Source organism: Bos taurus, chromosome 27 (genome assembly GCF_002263795.3).
Source record: "Bos taurus isolate L1 Dominette 01449 registration number 42190680 breed Hereford chromosome 27, ARS-UCD2.0, whole genome shotgun sequence".
In the NCBI taxonomy this organism is placed as follows: Eukaryota; Metazoa; Chordata; class Mammalia; order Artiodactyla; family Bovidae; genus Bos; species Bos taurus.
The window spans coordinates 32,960,943-32,981,506 of record NC_037354.1 but is presented as its reverse complement, the minus strand read 5'-3'; the positions used below and the strand labels follow the sequence as shown (position 1 = coordinate 32,981,506).

The 20,564-nt window shown below is 50.6% G+C and overlaps 1 protein-coding gene and 1 long non-coding RNA gene across 2 annotated transcripts; one reads left to right on the top strand and one right to left on the bottom strand.

Annotated features, from left to right (window-relative positions):
* Window positions 1-59: 59 nt before the first annotated feature.
* On the bottom strand, window positions 60-2,818 carry ZNF703 (zinc finger protein 703). The gene is given in 5 exon segments (NM_001191480.1): window positions 60-614; window positions 617-703; window positions 706-758; window positions 761-1,589; window positions 2,585-2,818. Coding segments are annotated over 5 exon segments (1,758 nt in total).
* A 10,778-nt stretch (window positions 2,819-13,596) lies between these two features.
* On the top strand, window positions 13,597-19,826 carry LOC112444605 (uncharacterized). Its single transcript, XR_003032970.2, has 2 exons — window positions 13,597-16,836; window positions 19,012-19,826. It is a non-coding gene; the product is annotated as an uncharacterized lncRNA (long non-coding RNA).
* The last annotated feature ends 738 nt before the right edge of the window (window positions 19,827-20,564 follow it).

Sequence of the window (20,564 nt, the reverse complement as noted above, 5' to 3'; positions counted from 1 at the left end):
CGGGGGGCTGCAGCGGCGGCGGGTGGGGCGGGAGGGCGCGGGAGGAGGCAGGGCTGTGGTTACTGGTACCCGAGTGCCGAGGCGGAGGCCAGTCTCTGTCCGTACAGCGCGTACGGTGAGTAGTAGGGTCCGGCTGTGGGCAGCGACGGCACGGCCAGGCCCCCGGCTGTGGACAAGTGGCTCTTGCCGTACGGGTGGTACCGGTTTAGCCCCAAAGTGTGTGGACTCCTCAAGGACAGCGACCCCGGGCTGCCGGGGGCGGCGGGCGGGGGCAGGTGCAGGTGGCAGGAGGCGGCGGCCGCAGCGGCCGCGGCGGCGCTGCCCAGGCCTGAGGCCCCCGGGTAGGTGGCCAGAAGTTTCTCGGCGCCGGGCAGGGCTGTGTGAGTCCGCAGGTGGCTGAGCAGCTCCTCCGAGGTGGCGAAGCGCTTGTCGCACGGCCCGCTGGCCGCCACCCAGTTGCAGCTGTGCGGCAGCGGTTCGTTCTGCAGCATGAAGCCGTAGGTGTAGAGCGGGTGGCCCGGGAGCGCCGCCTGGGCGGCGCTGGACGAGAGCGCAGCCGGCTGCAGCGGGTGCCCCGGGTACACCAGCGGGTAGCCCCCCGCCTTCAGGCCGGGCCCGGCCGGGTCGTGCGCGCTGCACGTGGAGCAGCCCGAGCCGCCGAGGTGCGAGGCGCCGTGGTAACCTCCCAGGCAGTAGGGGTCTCGGCATAATCCCTGCAGGAAGGACGGTGGGGAGGCCCCGGTGAGCGGGCTGGAGCTGGGGGGCTTGCCCGGCGGCAGGCCCAGGCCCCCCGACAGCTGGCCTCCCACGAGGCCAGACTTGCTGGGATCCAGGCCAGGCACGAACTGAGACGGGTAGCCGGCGTAGGCGCCCACGATGGAGCCGTGGTAGCCGATGCTGGAGGGAGGCAGAGGGAACACCGAGTGACCCGGCTTGTAGGGCGACACCGGCGCCACGTGGCCGGCCCCCACCAGCGCGGAGGGCGGCTCCGACTTGCGCCCAGAGGCCCCGGGCTCGCCGCCGCCGCCACCGCCGTGAGGGCCGGGGTCCCCGCTGCTGCTGCGGCTCACGGCCGCCGGCTCCGGGCTGGGCTTGGACTCCTGGTCTTTCTTATCCAGCTCCCCGCTGGCCCCGGTCTTGCAGTCAGAGTGGTGTGGGGAGCCGCCCCGGGAACCGCCAGGGGAGGACGAGGACGACGAAGCGGAGACCGGCGCTCCATGCGGGGGGAAGGGCGTGCAGGCGGCGCTGGGCACCCTGAAGCCCGCCTTGTCTCCCGGGGACAAGGAGGAGGAGCTGGAGGAGCTGGAGGACACGGAGGAGGAGCCGCTGTCCTTGCGGGAGTCGCCGCCCCCGGAACCCTTGGAGTAGGGCTTGAAGCTGGACTTGTCCTCGGCCGGGGAGTCCCCCAGCTGCTTGAGCGCCGCAGAGGCCGAGGCGGCGCCCGAGGCCGAGCGGCCGGGGTCCTTCTCCGCTCCCAGCCCGTTGGCCGCCGCTACCGAGTTGAGCTTGGATGAGGGCGGCGGGTCCGGCTTGCCGATCTGCGAGCAAGTCTGGGCCAGCAACGCCAAAGGACTCTTCTTGGCGTCCAGCTGTGGGAGACAGCGGCAAGGGGAGGGAGAAGGGGGTGAGACCAGGGACCCACGGAGCGGCCGGGGGGGGGCGTTACCTGGGGGGCAGGGTGGGTGAGATGGGAAAGGAGGGCCTCGGGGAGACCGGCTGCGAGCGCGGGGGCTGAGCGCAACTGCGCTTACACTGCGCATCGGTAGTGGTGGGATCCCTCGCTGCCCCGGGTCCCGGAGGGCGCCGCAGGCCCTGGGGAACGGGCCGAGGAAGGCGTCCACCGAAGGCCACCCCGGTGGAAGGTGACTTCTCTGGAGTCGGGGCTGGGGGAGGGGCCGTGACTCCCCCCTACTCTCTCATCTCGTCCTCTCTAGGCCCGGGTTAAAAACTTATGCCTTCAGTTTGGGGAACTTCGCTTAGGACGGGTTTCTGGCAGTGACGCCGCGGGGTAGGAGCAGGGAAGAAGCTGGATCTTGAGCCTGGGCCGCCGCGGGCGCTTTCTTCGGAGCCCCCTTCCCTCCTGGGGAGGGCCCCCAGGGGAGCGGGAGGAAGAAGGAGCCGGGGTCGGGAGTGCCGGGGCGTCGTGCGCTCCAACCGGATGGGGCAGAAGCGGAGTGGGACGGGGGAGGGAGGTGGCGATCGGGCTTCAAAGAGAACAAACCCGGGTGGAGAGGTGGGGGTGGGGGGCCGAAAAAAGCCCAGGAGATAGACTCTCTGGCCTGGGGACTGGGTGCCGAGGAAAAGTAAAGGGCCCAGTGGACACTCCAAAAGCAAATCCAATCCGAGAAAGGAAACGCGAAGCTCCGAAGGGCGAGCGTGGAAGGGGAACCTTCTCCCCCGGGGAGAAGCCCGGGGGGGGGAGAACCCAGTGGGCTCCGATCCCTCTGTATCTCCGTCCCTCCTCTCACTCCGTCGGCCAGTGGGGCCGGACCCGAGGGTCGCACCGAGCCGCGGGGCGCAGGGAGCCGGGCAGTGGTGGGCGGAATGGGGCGGGCGCTCGGCGGGCAGCGACCAGGGGACTGACCTCGATGGGGCTCACGGGCGTGGAGGACAGCGGCTGCAGGTACTCCGGGTGCAGGAGGTGGCCGGTGTGAGCGCTCAGCATCTTCAGTACCCGGATGGGGAGCCGGTTCGCCTGGCGCAGGGGGTCCGCCGGGGGCAAGAGGGACACCGCCGCCGGCCTCTTCCCGCCGCCGCCGCTGCCGCTACCGCTGCTCTCGGGTGTCCTTGGGTTAGATCCAGCGGGCGAATCGCTCATTTGGAGGAGGCAGTGCCGCTGGGGGGGCGGGGAGGGCGGGGGCGCACCGGGGAGGCGAGCTCCCGGGGCGGGTGGGCTCGCTCCGTAGCTCTGAGCGCGGTGCAGCGGTCGCCGCGTCTCCACCCCTCCTCCTCCTCCTTCGCTGCCGCCGCCGCCGCCACCGCTGGCCCGGGCGAGCAACACAAAAACCTTCGCCTTCCGCGAGCCGCACGTCAAATAGCCGCGATCGGCAGCCACACTTCAAAGGGATCGCCGCGCCCGCCCAATCGCCGATCTCGCCGGGACCCCGGGGCGGGGAGAGCGCCCGGCGCCGCCGGTGGGCGGGGAGAGCCTTAAAGGGGCCGCGCCCGCGAGCCGCGGCGCCGCGGCCTGGCCCCACCGCCGGCCTCCTCCCCTGCCCCCAACCGGGCCGCCCCGGGCCCCGGGGTCCCGGCGAGATCAGGGCTTCTCCGGGGACCCTGTCGCTCTGCGCCCTGCCCTTTCCTGTCGCTCTGCGCTTTCTCCCTTCGCACGGCTGGGGTTGGGTGGGGTGGTGCTGGCCGGGGAAGGGGGACAGGTCACCCGCAGTCCGTGTGTCTCTGGGGTGGGGTGAACTGGGTGGGCTGGGGGATGGGGTAGGAGCCCCTGGCGGCCGGCTCCGGGACTGCCAAGTCCCAGCCGCTCCCGGAGGCCGCCTGGGGGCGGGCCGCGCCTCCAGAACCCCAGCTCGGCTCGGGTCCTGCTCGGGTTTTCAGCTCTTTCCCCCCTGACTTGGCTTCCTCCCGGGTGTGCTCACTAGGAAGCGCCCGAACCTCGGAGGCAGCCACAGTTCTCGCGACGCGGCGAAAACCGCTCCAGCAACTTTGAGCCAGCCCTGTCCGCAGCCTGCAAGTTTGAGGACTCCCCTTCCGGGGTGAGATGGTCTCGATAAGGCGCGATCCCCGCTTGTGGTGCGCGCCGCCGGGACGCGCCTGGCGCGCGGTGCCTGCGCACCGATTTATAGGTTCGATGCTTGGGTGTGTCCCGGGTTTCTTACAGCGTGCTGCTTAGGGGCACACAATTCTCTCACGGCACCGCGCCTGACTGCTGTTTCAGGGGTAGCGGGTGGGAAGGGACGTGGAGGGGTTTGCATCCTACAAGAGGCGGGGTCTCTGTAAACGCTGCACGTCGATGCAAGCGCCAAAGAAGCGGCTCCTCCACGCCCCGCCCCACTTTTCTTCTCGAGGGGGAAGATGCCCTAGGTTTTCCCAGGGGAATTTCGGAATTAAAAACTTTTAAATGAAAATAACAGTACCCCCCCTCCACCCTGTCTCCTTCCTCCCGTGCCTTTGGGATAAAGTATGCATTGCGAGCTTCGCACCCGACAGAGATTTCACATAGTCCCTGTCCTGACGTTGGAGTCCCCCGTCCGCCGATCGGAGGGTGAAGTTGGCCCTTTGTACGCAGGCCTTTGGGGAGACCCCTTTCCCGGTTCTCTAGGCGGCCAGTGGAGGCGCGCTGGTGTCACTGCCCCGCTCTGAGCACCCCTTTTCCAGCCCGCATCTGTCACTCGGATTGTCGGGCCTGTCACTCGGGGCATATTGTTCCCGGACTGCCGGTCCCTGACTCTGCTGCTTGTTGATCAACGCCCTGAGATCCCCAGAAGGGCAGAGACGATTTCAAAGGCGTTCTTCCAACAGAAACGAGTATCACAGAAATAACAAATGGCAGTCTTTACGATGCTCAGTAGAGAAGGCACCAGGCACCACTCCCAGGCCACGTCAATCAAACACTAAACTGAATGTACTCCTTGGATCGGTCTGGTTTTTGGACAGGATATCTAGACCTCTAAGAAATTACACAGGCGTTCCCTACCCCGATTTTAATCCTGATAAAATTAGGTTACAATGAATGCCAAGGGATGTCCTGACTGGGTGATGTATTCCATACCGCAGGAAGGAGGGTACAAGAAGGAGGGGGGAGACCCCATTTATTTTGTTGTGGTGCTCCCTATCCCCTGCCCACTCCTCCTCCTCCTGCCAGCCTCTGAGCACTCTGACATCCTTGCCACTGCCAGTGTCAAGTTTAAATGACCACTGCAAGGCTGCTTCAATCTACCAGATGATTTGGCCTTTGGGAGACTTCTCTGCAGAGAGAGCGAGCAGAACCTTCCAGAATGAAGACGGTGGGCCTTGGTAGGCCACTTTGGAGGAGGAGGATCTGGGAAGAGGGGAGCCCTAGGAGACAGGAAAAGATGAAAGACCCCTTCTTGATGATCACAACCAGCCCAGCTGTGAACACCAGCCAAGGACTCCTGCTCTGACCGGGCAGATGTGTGTTCTGGATGATTAATGGGGAATTAGTTAGGAGCAAAGGGGAGGGGAGAGAGAGACAAAGGCATGTAGGAATTTGGAAGGAATAGAGGGGCAAGAGGCAACAGAAAGAGGGGAGAAGAATGCAGGATGATAAGATATTTACTGTCTATTTGGGGAGGGAAGGCGAAGAAGAAGGTAAGGAATGAATGAAAGTGGTGAGGGGAGAGGAGGAGGTGAGGACAAGGTGACCAGTCTTGGGGTGAAGGGTGGGGAGTTTGCCTAGGGAATCACATATTGTCTTCAAAAAACCCTGCTCCCTTAGTTCACAGCTCATCACTAGGAACTGGGGGTGCCAGACAGCACTTCGGTGGAGACCAACCCTGTTTCCCCTCTCCTGGAAAATGCTAGCAAGGGAATAGGGCCATGCTTCCCTTTGGGATGCTGATGAGCAAAGTGGGGCCCCTTTGGCTGGATCCATCTAATCACCTTAGTTGGGAAAATGGAAAATCATACTCAGCCAGGCCAGAGGCCTAATGAAAAGATTGTTGTTTAGTTACTAAGTCGTGTCTGACTCTTTGCCACCCCGTGGACTGTTGCCCACCAGGGTCCTCTGCCCATGGAATTCTCCAGGCAAGAATTCTTGAGTGGGCTGCCATGCCCGTCTCCAGGGGATCTTCCCAACCCAAGGATTGAACTCGCATCTCCTGCATTGCAGGTGGATTCTTTGCCACTGGATGCTAGAGGATTATTACAATCGGTAATTGATACTCATTTAGCTGAAATGCTAACTTCTACAGAGTCCTAAATGGGGTCCTAGTAGCCTATTGCAAGGCCATTTTCAAAGGAATGACTTGTCACCTGGGAGAGAATAAGGTTAAAAGAAGCTGGGCTGTGTTTCCTGGGGTTGATGGGGTGTGGCTGAAAAGGCCATGTGAGACACTGTGTTGTTCAGGGCCCAAGTGCTTCCCTTGCAGAAAAGTGGCTCTTGCGTAGCTAAGAGGCCCTTCCCAGACTGCCCTTCGAGGGAGGGCACCATGACAGTAGGGCAGGGTGGGGCTGCTTGAGCGTACCCCTGCCCACGTGGGGAAGAGTCACATTCTGTGCTTCAGGCTCTCGATACGCTTCAGGTACCTTTGTCATTCCCATGCATAGCATGGAGAGGTTAGTCACTCACCCAAAGGTCTGTGAGCAGTGGGTGACAAAGTCCTCTCATGGAGGTAGGTCTCTGGGAACTAGGCCTCTGTGTCACAATCCTGCAGTGATCCTGGACAAGGAAACCCCGCTGAGCTTTGATTTCCTCAGTTATAAAACCTAAGAGTGTGGGACTTTCCTGGTGGTACAGTGGCTGAGACTCCATGCTTCTAAGGGTAGGGGACCCAAGTTCAATCCCGGGTCAGGGAACTAGAACCTGCATGCCACAACTTAATAAAAAAAGATCACCCATTACGCCGCTAAACATCCCACGTGCCACAACTGAGACTGGATGCAGCCAAATAAAGACATAGAAATAAATATTTAAAACTAAGCAAAAAAAAACAAAAACAAAAACAAAAACCTAGCAGTGACCGCCTCAGGGTCGGCAGGCCAAACCAGACAATGCATGTCACACTTCTAGTTCTCGGCACAAAGGAAGGCCAGTGATAGCTGTGACCAGTGGTGTCCTCAGCATCTGTGGGGCGATTGCTCAGAGCAGTAGCCCCCAGGCCTGGAGGATCCGAGGCTCCAGCCCAGCCCCCTACCCAAGTGAGAATACCCCATTCCCCGGTCTCCACTCAAACAAGTCTTTGGAAAAAAAAAAAACATAACCTCTAAGAAGCCATCACGAAAATCCTTTAGGAAATTCTGAATATTTATAGATTTTTTTTTTTTTTTCAAAATTTCAATTTACGTAAAGAAACCCGCCTGAGTCAGGCTGGGAGGAGCGGTGGGAGGTGCGTTGTGTAGTGTTAATGCGGAGTTTTCCATCGTCAAGGAGGCTGAATTGCCTGAATGATGGGTTCTCTCTACATGACACTCAAGCCCTAATGGCAACAACAGGAAATAATATCTCACTGGGTAACTATTTACATTTTTTTTTTTTTTACAAGCTGTAAGAACTCTGAAAAGTCTGCCTCACAGAGGACTTGGTTTTCCTCCCTGGCACTTAATATCTTTCAGCGGCTGGCAATTACTGCCTTGGCCAGGAGCCCTGATTCAGCACTACCTGCGTCTGCCTAGCTTCAGACACAGCCCCGGGCACCGGGAGGCCAGAAGAGCCTGGGGCACTGTGAGAGCAAGCGGGCAAAGCTAGAAGGACCGGCCTTACTGGGGAGCCCACTCTGGTTGCCCTTTCTTCTCTGTTCTCACAGCTCCGATTCTGTTCTGTTATTACACTCATCACCTGGCACCTGCCAGTATTTATTGATCCATCCTCCCGCTGGACCGCAGATGCTTCTGTATAGCTCTCATCCTCTTTGTATTCTGTTGCCTAGAGGGATGTCTAACCATTGTGGTCACTGCAGCTAACACGAGAGCCAAGCATGTGTAAGTGCTTTGCACGATTTCTCTTCTTTAGTCCCCACTGGAGCCCTAGGAGGTAGGTCGTGTGGTTACCCCATTTCACCCAGGAGGATGTGGAGGCACAGAGAGGTTAAGTACCCCCGCCGCCAATTTGAGCTGGTAGGGGATGGGGGCTTGAATCCACGCAGTCTGAATGCCATCCATGTCCAGTGCTAGTTTGTTGATGAATGAATAAGAACTTTACGGAGGAGGGTTATTTAGCTCTGTCTCCCCTCTCCGTGTAAACAAAAAGGTGGATGACTTAGTATTTTTCAAAATGTCAACTGTATGAGCCCATTAAAGGATCTTTCCCCAAATACCTGTTTGCATTCATCATCTCGCAGCAATTTTCTGAGTTATTTTGGGCAGGTGTTTTTTCCCCCCTGCTTTGACAGATAAAGTCGGGGCCTCCAGAGCTTCTGGGGGAGCCTGAAGTCACGTGGTAGTCCTGGCAGAACAGGGCCTCCTGGATCTCCTCTCACAGCCCCACCACCACGGGGATGGGGAGGTGACTCCCTTTGATGAAAGAAGGAGGAATTACCTCCTTTCCCTCCCCCACCTTGAGTTTCCTTTGGAGAAGTGGTGGGAAGGAGCGGACAAAGGAAATGTAGACTGAAGCTTATCTTCCAGCCCCGTGTTTGATCATGGTCCTTGAGCTGGGTGCTTTGAAGAAGTGGTTTCGTTTATCTCCTATCAGCCCTCAGGGAGATAGGCAGGGTGGCTAGGGGGTGGGGATGGGGGCAGCGAAGGAGGGGGGTGCCAGGAGGTGTGCTTTTGAAGTTCCCTCCCTGCACCAGCCCCACCCCATGCATCAACCTTAGCCCTGGGCAGTCACCCTTGACGACTTTGTTCCTTTGGGCCTTCAGGTTTCTTCCAGATTCCCCTTTTAAGTTGCAGATACTGCTGGGAGGAATCATCCTTTAGTAATCTGCCAACACCTTGGCTGTGATTAGCAGAGAGTGTTTGACCCTGGGTAGTAATAACATTTATGGAGCCTTACGGTATGCCGGCCTGTCTGAGCTCCTTACCTGTAAGAACTCATTCACCTTTCACTACAAACCGATGAGGTAGGGAGTGTGCTTGTTTTTATAGGTGATCCCCTGAGGCTCAGAGAGGTTAAGTAACTCACCCAAATTACACAGCTCAAAAGTGGTAGAACCAGGATTCAAATGCAATATCTGTTTCTGAGCTAATCTGAATGCAGGCCTGAGAGAGCAGCAGGAAAGCTAAAGACTTCAGGGACTTCGCTGAAGGTCCAGTGGTTGACTCAGTGCTCCCTGCGCAGGGGCGTGGGTTTGAACCCTGCATGGGGGACTAAGATCCCACCTGCTGCATGGCACAGTCTCATTATCAATATCAGTTCAGTCGTTCAGTTGTGTCCGACTCTTTGCGACCCCATGGACTGCAGCATGCCAGGCCTCCCTGTCCATCACCAACTCCCAGAGTTTACTGAAGCTCATGTCCATTGAGACAGTGATGCCATCCAACCATCTCATCCTCTGTCATCCCCTTCTCCTTCTGCCTTCAATCTTTCCCAGCATCAGGGTCTTTTCCAATTAGTCAGTTCTTCGCATCAGGTGGCCAAAGTATTGGAGCTTCAGTTTAGCCTCAGTCCTTCCAATGAATATTCAGGACTGATTTCCTTTAGAATGGACTGGTTGGATCTCCTTGCAGTCCAAGGGACTTTTAAGAGTCTTCTCCAACACTACAGTTCAAAGGCATCAATTCTTTGGCACTCAGCTTTGTTTATAGTCCAACTCTCACATCCATACATGACTACTGGAAAAACCATCGCCTTGACTAGATGGACCTTTGTTGGCAAAGGTTTTTAAAATGCTGTCTAAAAAATAGCAAATGACTTCAACCATCTTCCAGAATACTGCTCTTCACAACCAGGTTTTTATTTTTATTTCCAGCTAGTGGTAAAGAACCCACCTCCCAGTGCTGGAGACTAAGAGACACAGGTTTGACCCCCGGATTGGGAAGATCCCCTGGAGGAGGGCATGGCAACCCACTCCAGTATTCTTGCCTGGAGAATCCCATGGACAGAGGAGCCTGGCGGGCTATGGTCCATGGGGTCACAAAGAGTCAGACATGACTGAAGCGGCTGAGCACTCGCACCAGGACTGAGAATATGGTAGAAAGGAAGCTGACACAGAGAAGGGAATAAGGTGAACTTTCATTTCATTAATTGAACTGGATTGAATGAATTCATTCAAGTACTGTTTATTGGCTACTTGGTAGGTGCAGGCCTGAGGTGATCCCAGGGGAGATAAGGACCACGGCAGGCCGGCCAGTCCTGGTCACCTCCAAGACATGCACATTTCTGGCTCCTAAAAGGCAGGGAAATCTTCTCCTTTGGGCACCTGTGGGCTTCTTTTGTAGATTAAAAGAAAAAGTCAGGAGGCTTTAACTGAAATCGTGCTCATTACCTTGTACTTTAGTTGCCCATTATTCTTTTTTTTTTTAAATTTATTTATATATTGTTTTTTAAATTGAGGTACAGTTGACTTACAAGATTATATTAGTTTCAGGTGTACAGCAGTGATTCACAATTTTTTATAGATTATACTCTATTCAAAGCTGTGATAAAACGTTGGTTGTATTGCCTGTGCTGTACCGTATATCCTTGTGGCTAATGTATTTTAGACATAGGAGTTGATTCCAGTTGCCCACTGTTCTAAAAAGCATTTGCTTCATGTTCAGTTCAGATTCTACCACATTTACTGAGCACCTCTGGGTGCTAGTATGCATCATTTCAGGTGTGTTCATGCATCATCTCTCATTTGTGTATAAGGGGAGTCCAAGAGCAGGGTGGAGGCCCCAGGAAGGGAAGCAGGGACCAGGGTTCCTCAGATGTCCTGCCCCCGTGCTCTAAGCACACCCTCCCAGCCGGAACCACTGGGGCCCCAGAGATCCTGGTAGCAAACCAACTATTTCAGTTGCACAGGGCAGATGTCACACCTGCTTCTGACACCCGTGGGCTTCAGCCATGAAGGTGATGATAGTTCTCTGATGCCCACCCCCCCTTCTGGTGGATAAGCCTCTCAACTTGCCCAAAGCAGGCCCTTTGCTAGGCTGGCCTCCCAATTAGCAGGGATGTGCAGCTTCAAATTCATTTCAACAAACACGATTAGAGAAAAGGGAAGAGCTGCTCAGGCAGTGGCTCAATTACCGCTGCTTGTATTTGATAAAACCAAATTCCAAGATGTCAGAACAATTTCGAGGAGTGTTTATTTCCATGGCCCTCTGCCAGCCTCTGCTGGGAGATGGAAATCCAAGAGGCGGGGTCCCAACCAAGCCGCTGGCTGCAAGTATCCAAGTATATAGTAGTCCATTCAGAGTGGAGATTTACATAATAAGCCCCCTTTAAAAATGATTTAAGCGATTACTTTTTTTGGAAACATGCACTTATTTATTTATGATTAAGTGCATTCCCATGGCGCCAAATTCCCAAACGATGAGAATGAGCATTGAAAAAGACCTCCCTCCATCCAGTTCTTCTCCCCCATGCATCAGTGCTGTGAGTGTATTGTCCATCCTTCAGAGGTATTCTGTACATACATTAGCAAATACATATGTATTCTTCCTCCTTTTTATACACGAAGGGCAACACACTGCACACAATGTTCTGCACTTGCTTTTTTTAAAAGCTAATATAGTTTGGAGATTGCATCATGGGCTTCTGCATTTTATTTATTTACTTTTTTAGTTTCACTGCACTGTTACATGGATGTGTGATGAGTTTACTTGGCCATTCCACTGCGGGTGGACATTTAGATGGTTTCCAGTGTTTGTTCCCGCGGTGAATAACCATACATATGTTTATATGTGTATTTAGACATACAGTAAGTACCCTACAAATGAACCATCAAGTTTGGAACTTTCAAAGATGCAAACATCCGTTCCATCAACATCAGGCGTGAGTGAAATCGCAGCTTGCCCTCCGTCTCCTATTGCTGGTGGCGATCCTTCAGCTCTGCCATCTCCCACCTCCTCTCTCTCCTCCAGTGACTCTTCTCCCCTCTTCACTCGATGCCACCCCTGGATGCCCATCATTGTACTGTCTTACTGTACTTTTCAAGGTACTGTACTATAAGGTTAAAAATCTCTTTGTGTGTTTGTTTCATATGTATCTCTTGTGTGAAAACTACTATAAACCTATTATAGTACAGTATTAACAGTATTAATACTGTTACAGTATTATAAACCTATATATCTGATTGTGTTAGCTGGGTACCTAGACTAACTTTGTTGGACTTATGAACAAGTTGGACTTACAAAAGCGCTCTTGGAACAGAACTTGTTCGTATGTAGGGGTCTTACCATATACATAATATATATCATTCTCCATGTGTGCTAATAAAACTCTAGGGTAAGTTCCTAGGAATAGAATTGCAGGGCTGAAAGCTATATGCGTTCAAAACAAGCCCCTTTCAAGAAAGTAGGTAGGACCCAACACACCCTTGGAGTGAGAAGTTCAGCCGAGGGACTCAGGGAAGAAAGCCAGGGCAACGCCTCCAGGAACTTCTGGGCCGTTCATCTGGAGAAGGGTCAGGAAGAAGGGTTCCATTTCCATCTCTGGATTTAAGAGAATGTGCATGCTTCTCTAGCTTTCCTCTTCCTTCTCGTCCCACCTTCTCCCTCATTTAGCAGAAGGAAGAGGAGAGGAAAAATTACGTCCAGCCTCAAGGAATCCATGATTTTGATAAATACACATTTTAATATTGCCAACTTTCCAATCAGTGAACCCCAACAGAAACGCTGGATTGTCTGCACCTTTTTTCGTTCACGCTCACAAGAAGGCAGAAGTTCGTGCCAAAGATAATCCGTAAACTGCTATTGTATCCATGGAGGTTTGTATCTGGTTCTCACTGTGAATTTCCAGCATGAGGCTTGTGATGTGTCTGAAGACATCAAATCATGACATCAGTAATTACTATTAGCAGAGTGCTTGCCAAAGCGGCTGAGCAGTCTTCACTTTGTTCTTATTTGAATATTGTATTTTTGGATAGGTATTGCCTGCAGAATTCAAAGGTACCAAGGGCACGGGTATGTAACTTCTCAACAAGGATTGAGATGATAAGAGTTTTCTGCTTTATCGACCATTTGCCAAGAAAAAAAAAAAAAAAACTAAAAAAAGAGCAGCAGATGATGCTGTTCTGCAGGTGTTTGGACACCTTAGTTTCTTGCTGCAAAGATGCACAGGAAAGCCTCTGTCTCCTCTAGTTCAGGCCCAGGGCTGGGCCTCCTTGGTCCGCTGAGTCCAAGCTCACTTTTTGTGAGTGACCTTGACCCTGTGACACTGGGAGGAATCAGGACTGCATGGAGTATTGATGGGCCATAGAATCAGGATAAACGTTCATTCCAGACCGTCTAAAGTAGAATTCTAGGGGTATCCCTGGTGGTCCAGTGGCTAAGACTCCATGCTCCCATTGCAGGGGACCGGACTCAGTCCCCAGTCAGGGAACTAGATCCCACATGCTGAGACTAAAGAGCCCATGTGTGGCACAGCCAAAATAAATACTTAGATATAAAAAAAGAATTGTACCATCTTGAAGACCTTTCTCAGGCATCCTGAAGGTACCCCTTCCACGTTTCCCAACGTCCATCTTGATACATCGAACACAACTGCTTTCTGCCAGGTGTCTTTGTTTTTCTCATTCATTTCCTGAAATAAATAATAAATCAATGCACAAATGATAAAAACAACAGCAACAACCAAAACAAAAACAAAAAACACACACACACAACCCAAATAATCCAAACCAGAATAGTACAGTAGCTGCAAACGCTGAGGAGACCGTGTCCTTTTCCTTATGATGTTTATGCCTGTTCCACATCAGGCCCCGGGTGAATTTTTCCCCCACTGCAGTCGACATGCATAATGACAATCTCATTTATGACAGGAGACATGTTTTTGTTTTAAAACAACTGACAGAGCTGCGAGATGGGGAACGACAAGAAAGTGCGATTGGGGGGGGTGGGCGGGTGGGGCTGGGGGAGGCGGGCAGGAGGCTGGTGAAGGAGAATGGCATTTTCTTGATTAAAAAGCTGGAATCCATCCTGTGGAGCAAGTGAGGAAAGGCGTCCAGGAAGAACGCTGGGGTGGGGACGTGACATAACAACAGTCCTCTGAGGTCTGGACGAGGGGACTTGGGTGGCCTTTGAACTGCCTCTGATTGGGCGGTGTCAGAAGGGACCATGTGTATGAAGGTGCAGAGAGAGTGTGGACAGAGGAGAAAGGTGAATTCCGCTCTCCAGCCCACCTCTCCCTGGGTGATGTCTCCGGTCAGCTCAACAAGCATCCATGAGCCCCTAGAGGTCTGCCCTTGACGTGCTGACTCCCAGTCCAGGCAGAGAAGTGAAGCCAGAGGCCCTGGGAATCGCGGGAGAACAGGGAAGTTTGTACAGATGGCTCCTTTCCCCTCGGGTTTAGGGAAGGGAAATACAATGCTCTCACCTGTGTTTGAGGAGCTGGCTCTTTCCTCTGGCCAACCACTGGGAGTTGTAATCTTTTCCTTAGAACTGTTTAGAACTGTTCCCCCCTAAAAGTCTGGAGGGGAAAATGATAAAAGATGAAGCCTGACCAGGAGAGGAGAAACAGCAAAAATCAAGAATGATCTAGAAAGTGAAGAGAAAGGAAGAACTTGGATGAGAAAGAAGTTAATGACTCCACAGTAAGAGTAACTTTTAAAAAAGTCTCCCATAGAAAACAGTTTTATGGCTACCAAAGGGGAAAGAGGATGGGGGAGGAGCAAATTAGGAGGTTGGGATTAGCAGATACAAACTACTCTTGTGATATAAGTAAACAACAAGATCCTACTGTATAGCACAGGAAACAATAGTCAGTGTCTTGTAATAAACCATAATGGAAAAGAAAACACAAAGTCACTGGAGATAGTGATCAGATCCAGGGCTTATGGAAAGGAATTAGAGTACTCCTGGCATATCTTATTAGAATGTATGTGTGTGTGTGTGTGTATGTGTGTGTGGTTGGGGGGTTCTGTGTGGGAAGGGAAGGGTTGACCAGAAGCAGCTAATTCCACTGAAGGATTGTTAGCTATTTCTCTCCTTGATTTCTGGACATGATTAAGTTGATATGGACATGATATGGACATGAGTTTGGGCAAACTCTGGGAGACAGTGAAGGACAGGGAAGTCTGGCGTGCTGCAGTCCATAGGGTTGCAGAGTCAGACATGACTTACAGCGACTGAACAACAACAGTGTTGATATGGGATCCATCGGACCACTGGGTTAACTCAACCAGCTTTTCTTTCTGAGACTGGCAGTGATACAGCTCTGGGCAACAAAGGCAGGCAATCCAGGTCTGCAGGGCCCTACATCCAGGAGCCTGCCCGTGCCCAGTGGTGGGGCCGGGCTGCCTCCACTTCTTTAGCTCAGACTTGCATAGGATGGATGGTTAAAGCATCGGGTCAGCTCCTTCTTTAGGGACATAAATTCAGACCTTCTTAAAACACCACCCCCTAAACCACCCTGCAAACAATGCTGAACATTGGTTTCTTAAACCCCAATATATTTTGCCAAATAAGAGAGTGTTAATACGCCTCCCTCCCCTTCTCCGAATGAATTGGATTACTTAAAGCATCTTTTCGGAGACGTCAGCAGTTTAATAGAGGCAATAAGTCAGGGCTGCCCTTGTGCTTTATTTTTCTGCCAGTATTTAGTTAATTAAAGAATGCAAATTAAAACACCTTAATTTATATAATATCAATACCAACGCCTTAAAACATTTGGCATAACTGCTCTGGCACGTCCCTTACATAAACTCTTCAGAGCAGTGCTAATAAAAATGAAAAAGGTTGTAAATCACATTTAATTTATTCATCTTCTGTTTGGTACCAAAGTGTATGCCAAAATCAAGTTATTTATGAGCACGTCATAACAATAGGCACTTTTGTTGGTTGCAAATGACACAAAAGGTTTCTCTGAGGGATGTGTGTTTTAATTTGGAAATGTCTCCAGGTGCCTCTATTTTCTGGGCTCTGATTTCTAAAATTGCTAAAATTTTTGCACCCAGAAAAAAAATAGATTTAGATATTGGAAAACATATAGAGCCTAAAAATACGGTGACATCTGCTCAGAAAGACACCTGCAACCATCTGCGTGTAGATAGATGTATACACCAGACGTCCTATGGCACATGAGTCTTCTGGTGAGATAAAAGGTTGGTGATTTATATCTGATTTCTTAAATATTCCATTAAGAGGATTATCTCACAGGAGGCTTGGATACAGATGACATCGGAAGGGATTTGGTGCAAACCTGCTTTTTGAGAAGTGACCCCATGGACTGTAGCCCTCCAGGCTCCTCTGTCCATGGAATTCTCCAGGCAAGAATACTGGTGTGGGTTGCCATGCCCTTTTCGAAGGGATCTTCCTGATCCAGGGATTGAACCTGTCTCCTGCACTGCAGGCAGATTCTTAACCATCTGAGTCACCAGGGAGGCCCCTAAACAGAGATGAACTGCATGTATTTGAATAAATAGCCAAACACCCATCTTCCTCTTTCCCCTCCTTTGCTGATATACCTTTCTTTCTCTGGTGGATCGGAGCCTAGAGTACATTTTTTTTTTATCTAACCTGGAGAATGGCGAAGCTCCCTAATGCAATTAACCTTGTTAATCTCACTACTTCACCCAGCTTTCTTTCACCTCCACTCTTTACTCAGTGTTCTGTGGATCTCAGGGCATGTGGGACAGTGAACAGAAGTTCTAGAAAAACCCTCTCCATCCTGAAAACCCCAAGAAAATTCAAGAATGAAATGCCCTAATCAACTGGTGGCTTCTCTACGTGGGAGCGAAGAGCCCAGTGCAATCCCTGTTTTATTCATTTTCTTTTTTTCTTTATCTGTTAACCATCTTGAGATACCAGTTAGCTTCCCTTGCACCAAGGTGCCCAGAACTCACAGGAGCTCCACCAGATACTCTAAAATTTAAAGGAAATACACTTCTTGGATATCACACTAACTAGTAGCTCAAGGTGGTTAACAATTTCAACATTAAACTGAGTTACATTCAGTTTGATTATGTCAGTCCTTGGGAACCTGGGTATTCATCATCATTTAAAATTTTTTGTTTTATTTATGCCTGTGCAGGGTCTTTGTTGCTGTGCATGGACTTTTCCTGGTTGTGTGTGAGCTCCTCAGTGGGATGGCTTCTCTTGTTGTGGAGCACTGGCTGTAAGGTGAGAGGGCTTCAGTAGTCATGGCTCATGGGCTCTAGAGCTCAGGCTTAATGGTTGTGGCAAAGAGGCTAGTTGCTCTGTGGCATGTGGAATTTTCCTGGACCAGGGATCAAACTCATGTCCCCTGCCTTGGCAGGCAGATTCTTTACCACTGGATCACCATAAGTCCCTGTTCATTATCTTTTAACATGAACATTACAAGCTTAGTAGAAGAGGTAGAATATTGGGATTCCTCACTTGGGATGATGACGCAGATGTGGCAAATGGCATCTGTCTGTGATCTTAAGATTCATGGGTCCTGAGCTGCCACTAGGGCTGTGGGGAGGCCCTGCAAAACTCCAGAGGAAATGGGTCCTGAAGTCTCTCTTTCTGATCTTAAAAACACTGATAGGCCTCCTTGAAAACACCGACAGACATTGGTTCCCTTTGGAGCTCATGGGATGCTCTGGTTGCCTCAGACTCACTGCAATAGTTACCTATAAACTCACACTCTTCCAGGTGTATGTTCCTTTTTTTGAGGCGGGGAGGGGGTGTGCCAAGCAGAGCCAGAGAAGATCTTAAAGTTAGCTGCCCTCCCATTCCCTCTCAAAATTCCCCTCTACTCCCTCAACCTCCTAGTGTCTCACTGAGTCATGGGAAAAAAGAGCCTGTTGTGGCAGACAACCTAGCTTGAGGGGGTGAGCTGAGCTCTGAGGACATCTGGCATCACAATCCCTCGGTGGTAGGATTGGAGGGTGGTCTGTAAGCACTTTCTTGATGTGTTGGTGCTGAGCCTACGTATCCTTGTGCGTGATCGTGGACATGTTTCTCTCTCCTTTTTTCTTGCTACATGTCATCCTTAAAAGCTAAGTTTTACCTTTATACTTATTTGTACCTCTCTTGCCTCCATAAAAGATTTGAGGTCCCTTACTATCCAAAACACAGATACAGTATGACCCAAAGCCATAAACAAAGTAACAAGATCAGGATCAAGGACAAAGGAGGAAGGAGGAGGAAGAAGCAGAGTAATTGCACCAGAGAGGGAAAGCTTCAATTTAGGAAAGCAAATGCAATAGAGAACAACACTCAGCTCCCAACTCCCTGGCACCTTGGTGGGCAGTGGTCAGCTCTTGTAATCACTGGATGAGTGCACCCTAAGGGCGGGTTGAAATGCCTGCTGGGGGCTCAGTGCTCTGTGAACTGGTCAAGCTATTGCATCTCTTGAAGTCTCTGCTTCCTCACCTATAAAATGAAGATTCACTTGCCCATGATAGGGGTCTTAAAGGAAAGGAAAGTGAAGTCACTTCAGTCGTGTCGACTCTTTGTGACTCCATGGACTGTGGCCTACCAGGCCCCTCCATCCATGGGATTATCCAGGCAAGAGTACTGGAGTGGGGTGCCATTGCCTTCTTCAGACAGAAGTCTTGAGAGAATGCAATTCAGTGATGAGGACAGTAGCTCCCTTAGCGTGGACTGTGCAGCCTCTCTTCTAAGTGTTTTGCACAGAAAAATTTAATCAATTCTAAGTTTTTTTTTTTTTTTGCATTTTAATGTCTCTGACATTGATTTCTTAAAAAGAGCATTGTATCACAGATTATTTTGCAGCATTTTTCTTTCGTTGTTGGACGTGAAATAAGGGTGTAATGTAGATGATTAGATGAAATGTGTTGTTAACTCATTCAGTCCTTATAATAACTTTATGAGGTAGGTGGTGTTTTTGTCCCATTTTACAGATGAGGAAGCTGAGGCAATGTAAGATTTAAATGATTTGTCTGAGGGCAAGCAGTGCAACTAGGAATATATCCTAGGCTGTTTGACTCTACTGCCACAACATACTGTGGCCTTTCATCAAATAGTTCAGCAAGAATCATTTCAACAAAAATTTCACCGTTATGTACCAGAATGTACTTACCTGGTCCCTCTTAATGGCTGTGTTTTCTGAATGTTCTATTATTATATGAAGTAATGCTGATACTATTCTTACACATTTATTTGTACAAATGTTTCTTACACACCTGTTTCTTGTCATCTGACTTTGCTTGTAAAATATGTAAAGATAAATTATGTAGACAAATTTATCCATCATTTCTCTTATGACTTCTGGGCTCTGATTTTTATGCTTTAGAAAGATCTCCACTCTGCAATCATAGAGTAAAATGATTCATTCGTGAAAATATTTTTTTTTACTGTTAATAGGATTACAGTTCAGTATGGTTCGGTTCAGTCGCTCAGTTGTGTCTGACTCTTTGCAACCGCATGAACTGCAGCACGCCAGGCCTCCCTGTCCATCACCAACTCCTGGAGTTCACTCACACTCACGTCCATCAAGTTGGTGATGCCATCCAGCCATCTCATCCTCTGTCATCCCCTTCTCCTCCTGCCCCCAATCCCTCCCAGCATCAGAGTCTTTTCCAATGAGTCAACTCTTCGCATGAGGTGGCCAAAGTACTGGAGTTTCAGCTTTAAGCATCATTCCTTCCAAAGAAATCCCAGGGCTGATCTCCTTTAGAATGGACTGGTTGGATCTCCTTGCAGTCCAAGGGACTCTCAAGAGTCTTCTCCAGCACCACAGTTCAAAAGCATCAATTCTTCAGAACTCAGCTTTCTTCACAGTCCAACTCTCACATCCATACATGACTACTGGAAAAACCATGGAATTACAGTATGATCCAGTAATTCCATTCCTGGATGTATATCTGATGGAAATGAAAGCACTTACTTGAAAATATACATGCAACCCAATGCTTCCTGAAGCATCATTCACAGCAGTCAAGATATGGAAGCAACCTAAGTATTCATCAACAGATGAATGGATAAAGGATGATATGTGATACATATATACAGTGGACTATTATTCAGACATAAAAAAGAATGAAATGTTTCCATCTGTAACAACATGGATGGACCTAGAGGGTATTATCCTTAGTGAAGTAAATCAGACAAAGATAAATACTGTATATTGTCATGTATATGTGAAATCTAAAAAAATAAAATGAATGTATATAACAAAACAGCAACAGACTCACATATATAGTGAACAAACTAATGGTTACCAGTGGGGAGAGGGAAGGGAGGAGGGGCAAGACAGGGGTAGGGACCACAGGTACAAACTACTGTGTATAAAATATACAAGCTACAGGGATATATTGTACAGCAGGAGCAGGACTGTAGCTAATACTTGGTAATAACTAAGTGGAATATAATTATAAAAATATTGAATCACTATGTTTAACACCTGAAAGTAGGATAATATTATGAATCAGCTATGGTAAAACATTATTTTCAGGGACTTCCCTGGTGGTCCAGGGCTAAGACTCTATGCTCCCAAAGCAGGAGGCTGGGGTTCGATCCCTGGTCAGGGAACTAGATCCCACATGCTGCAACTAAGATGGAAAATCCTGCCTGCCACAACGAAGACCTGGTGCAGCCAAATAAATATTTTAAAATTTCACTTTGTACACTGGAACTATAAGATGCAAAGACGTGTACTTGCCCATGGACTCCAGTGAGGAGACCAACATAGAAACAGATCATTATAATGTGGGACGCTAAGCACAACCAGGAAACACATCCAAAGCAGAGAGGCAGAAAAGGGAGAGATGGTTAGTTGCTTGAAAGCCTCTGCCCTGGGGCTTGGCTCTGTAGAAGAAGCTGCCCCTGCAGCAGGTCAGAAAGGGACATGTGTTTTCTGGCCTCTGAGAGGAGTCTGTGGGGTGGATTGTCAAATGATAGGTGACAAGCTTCGATAC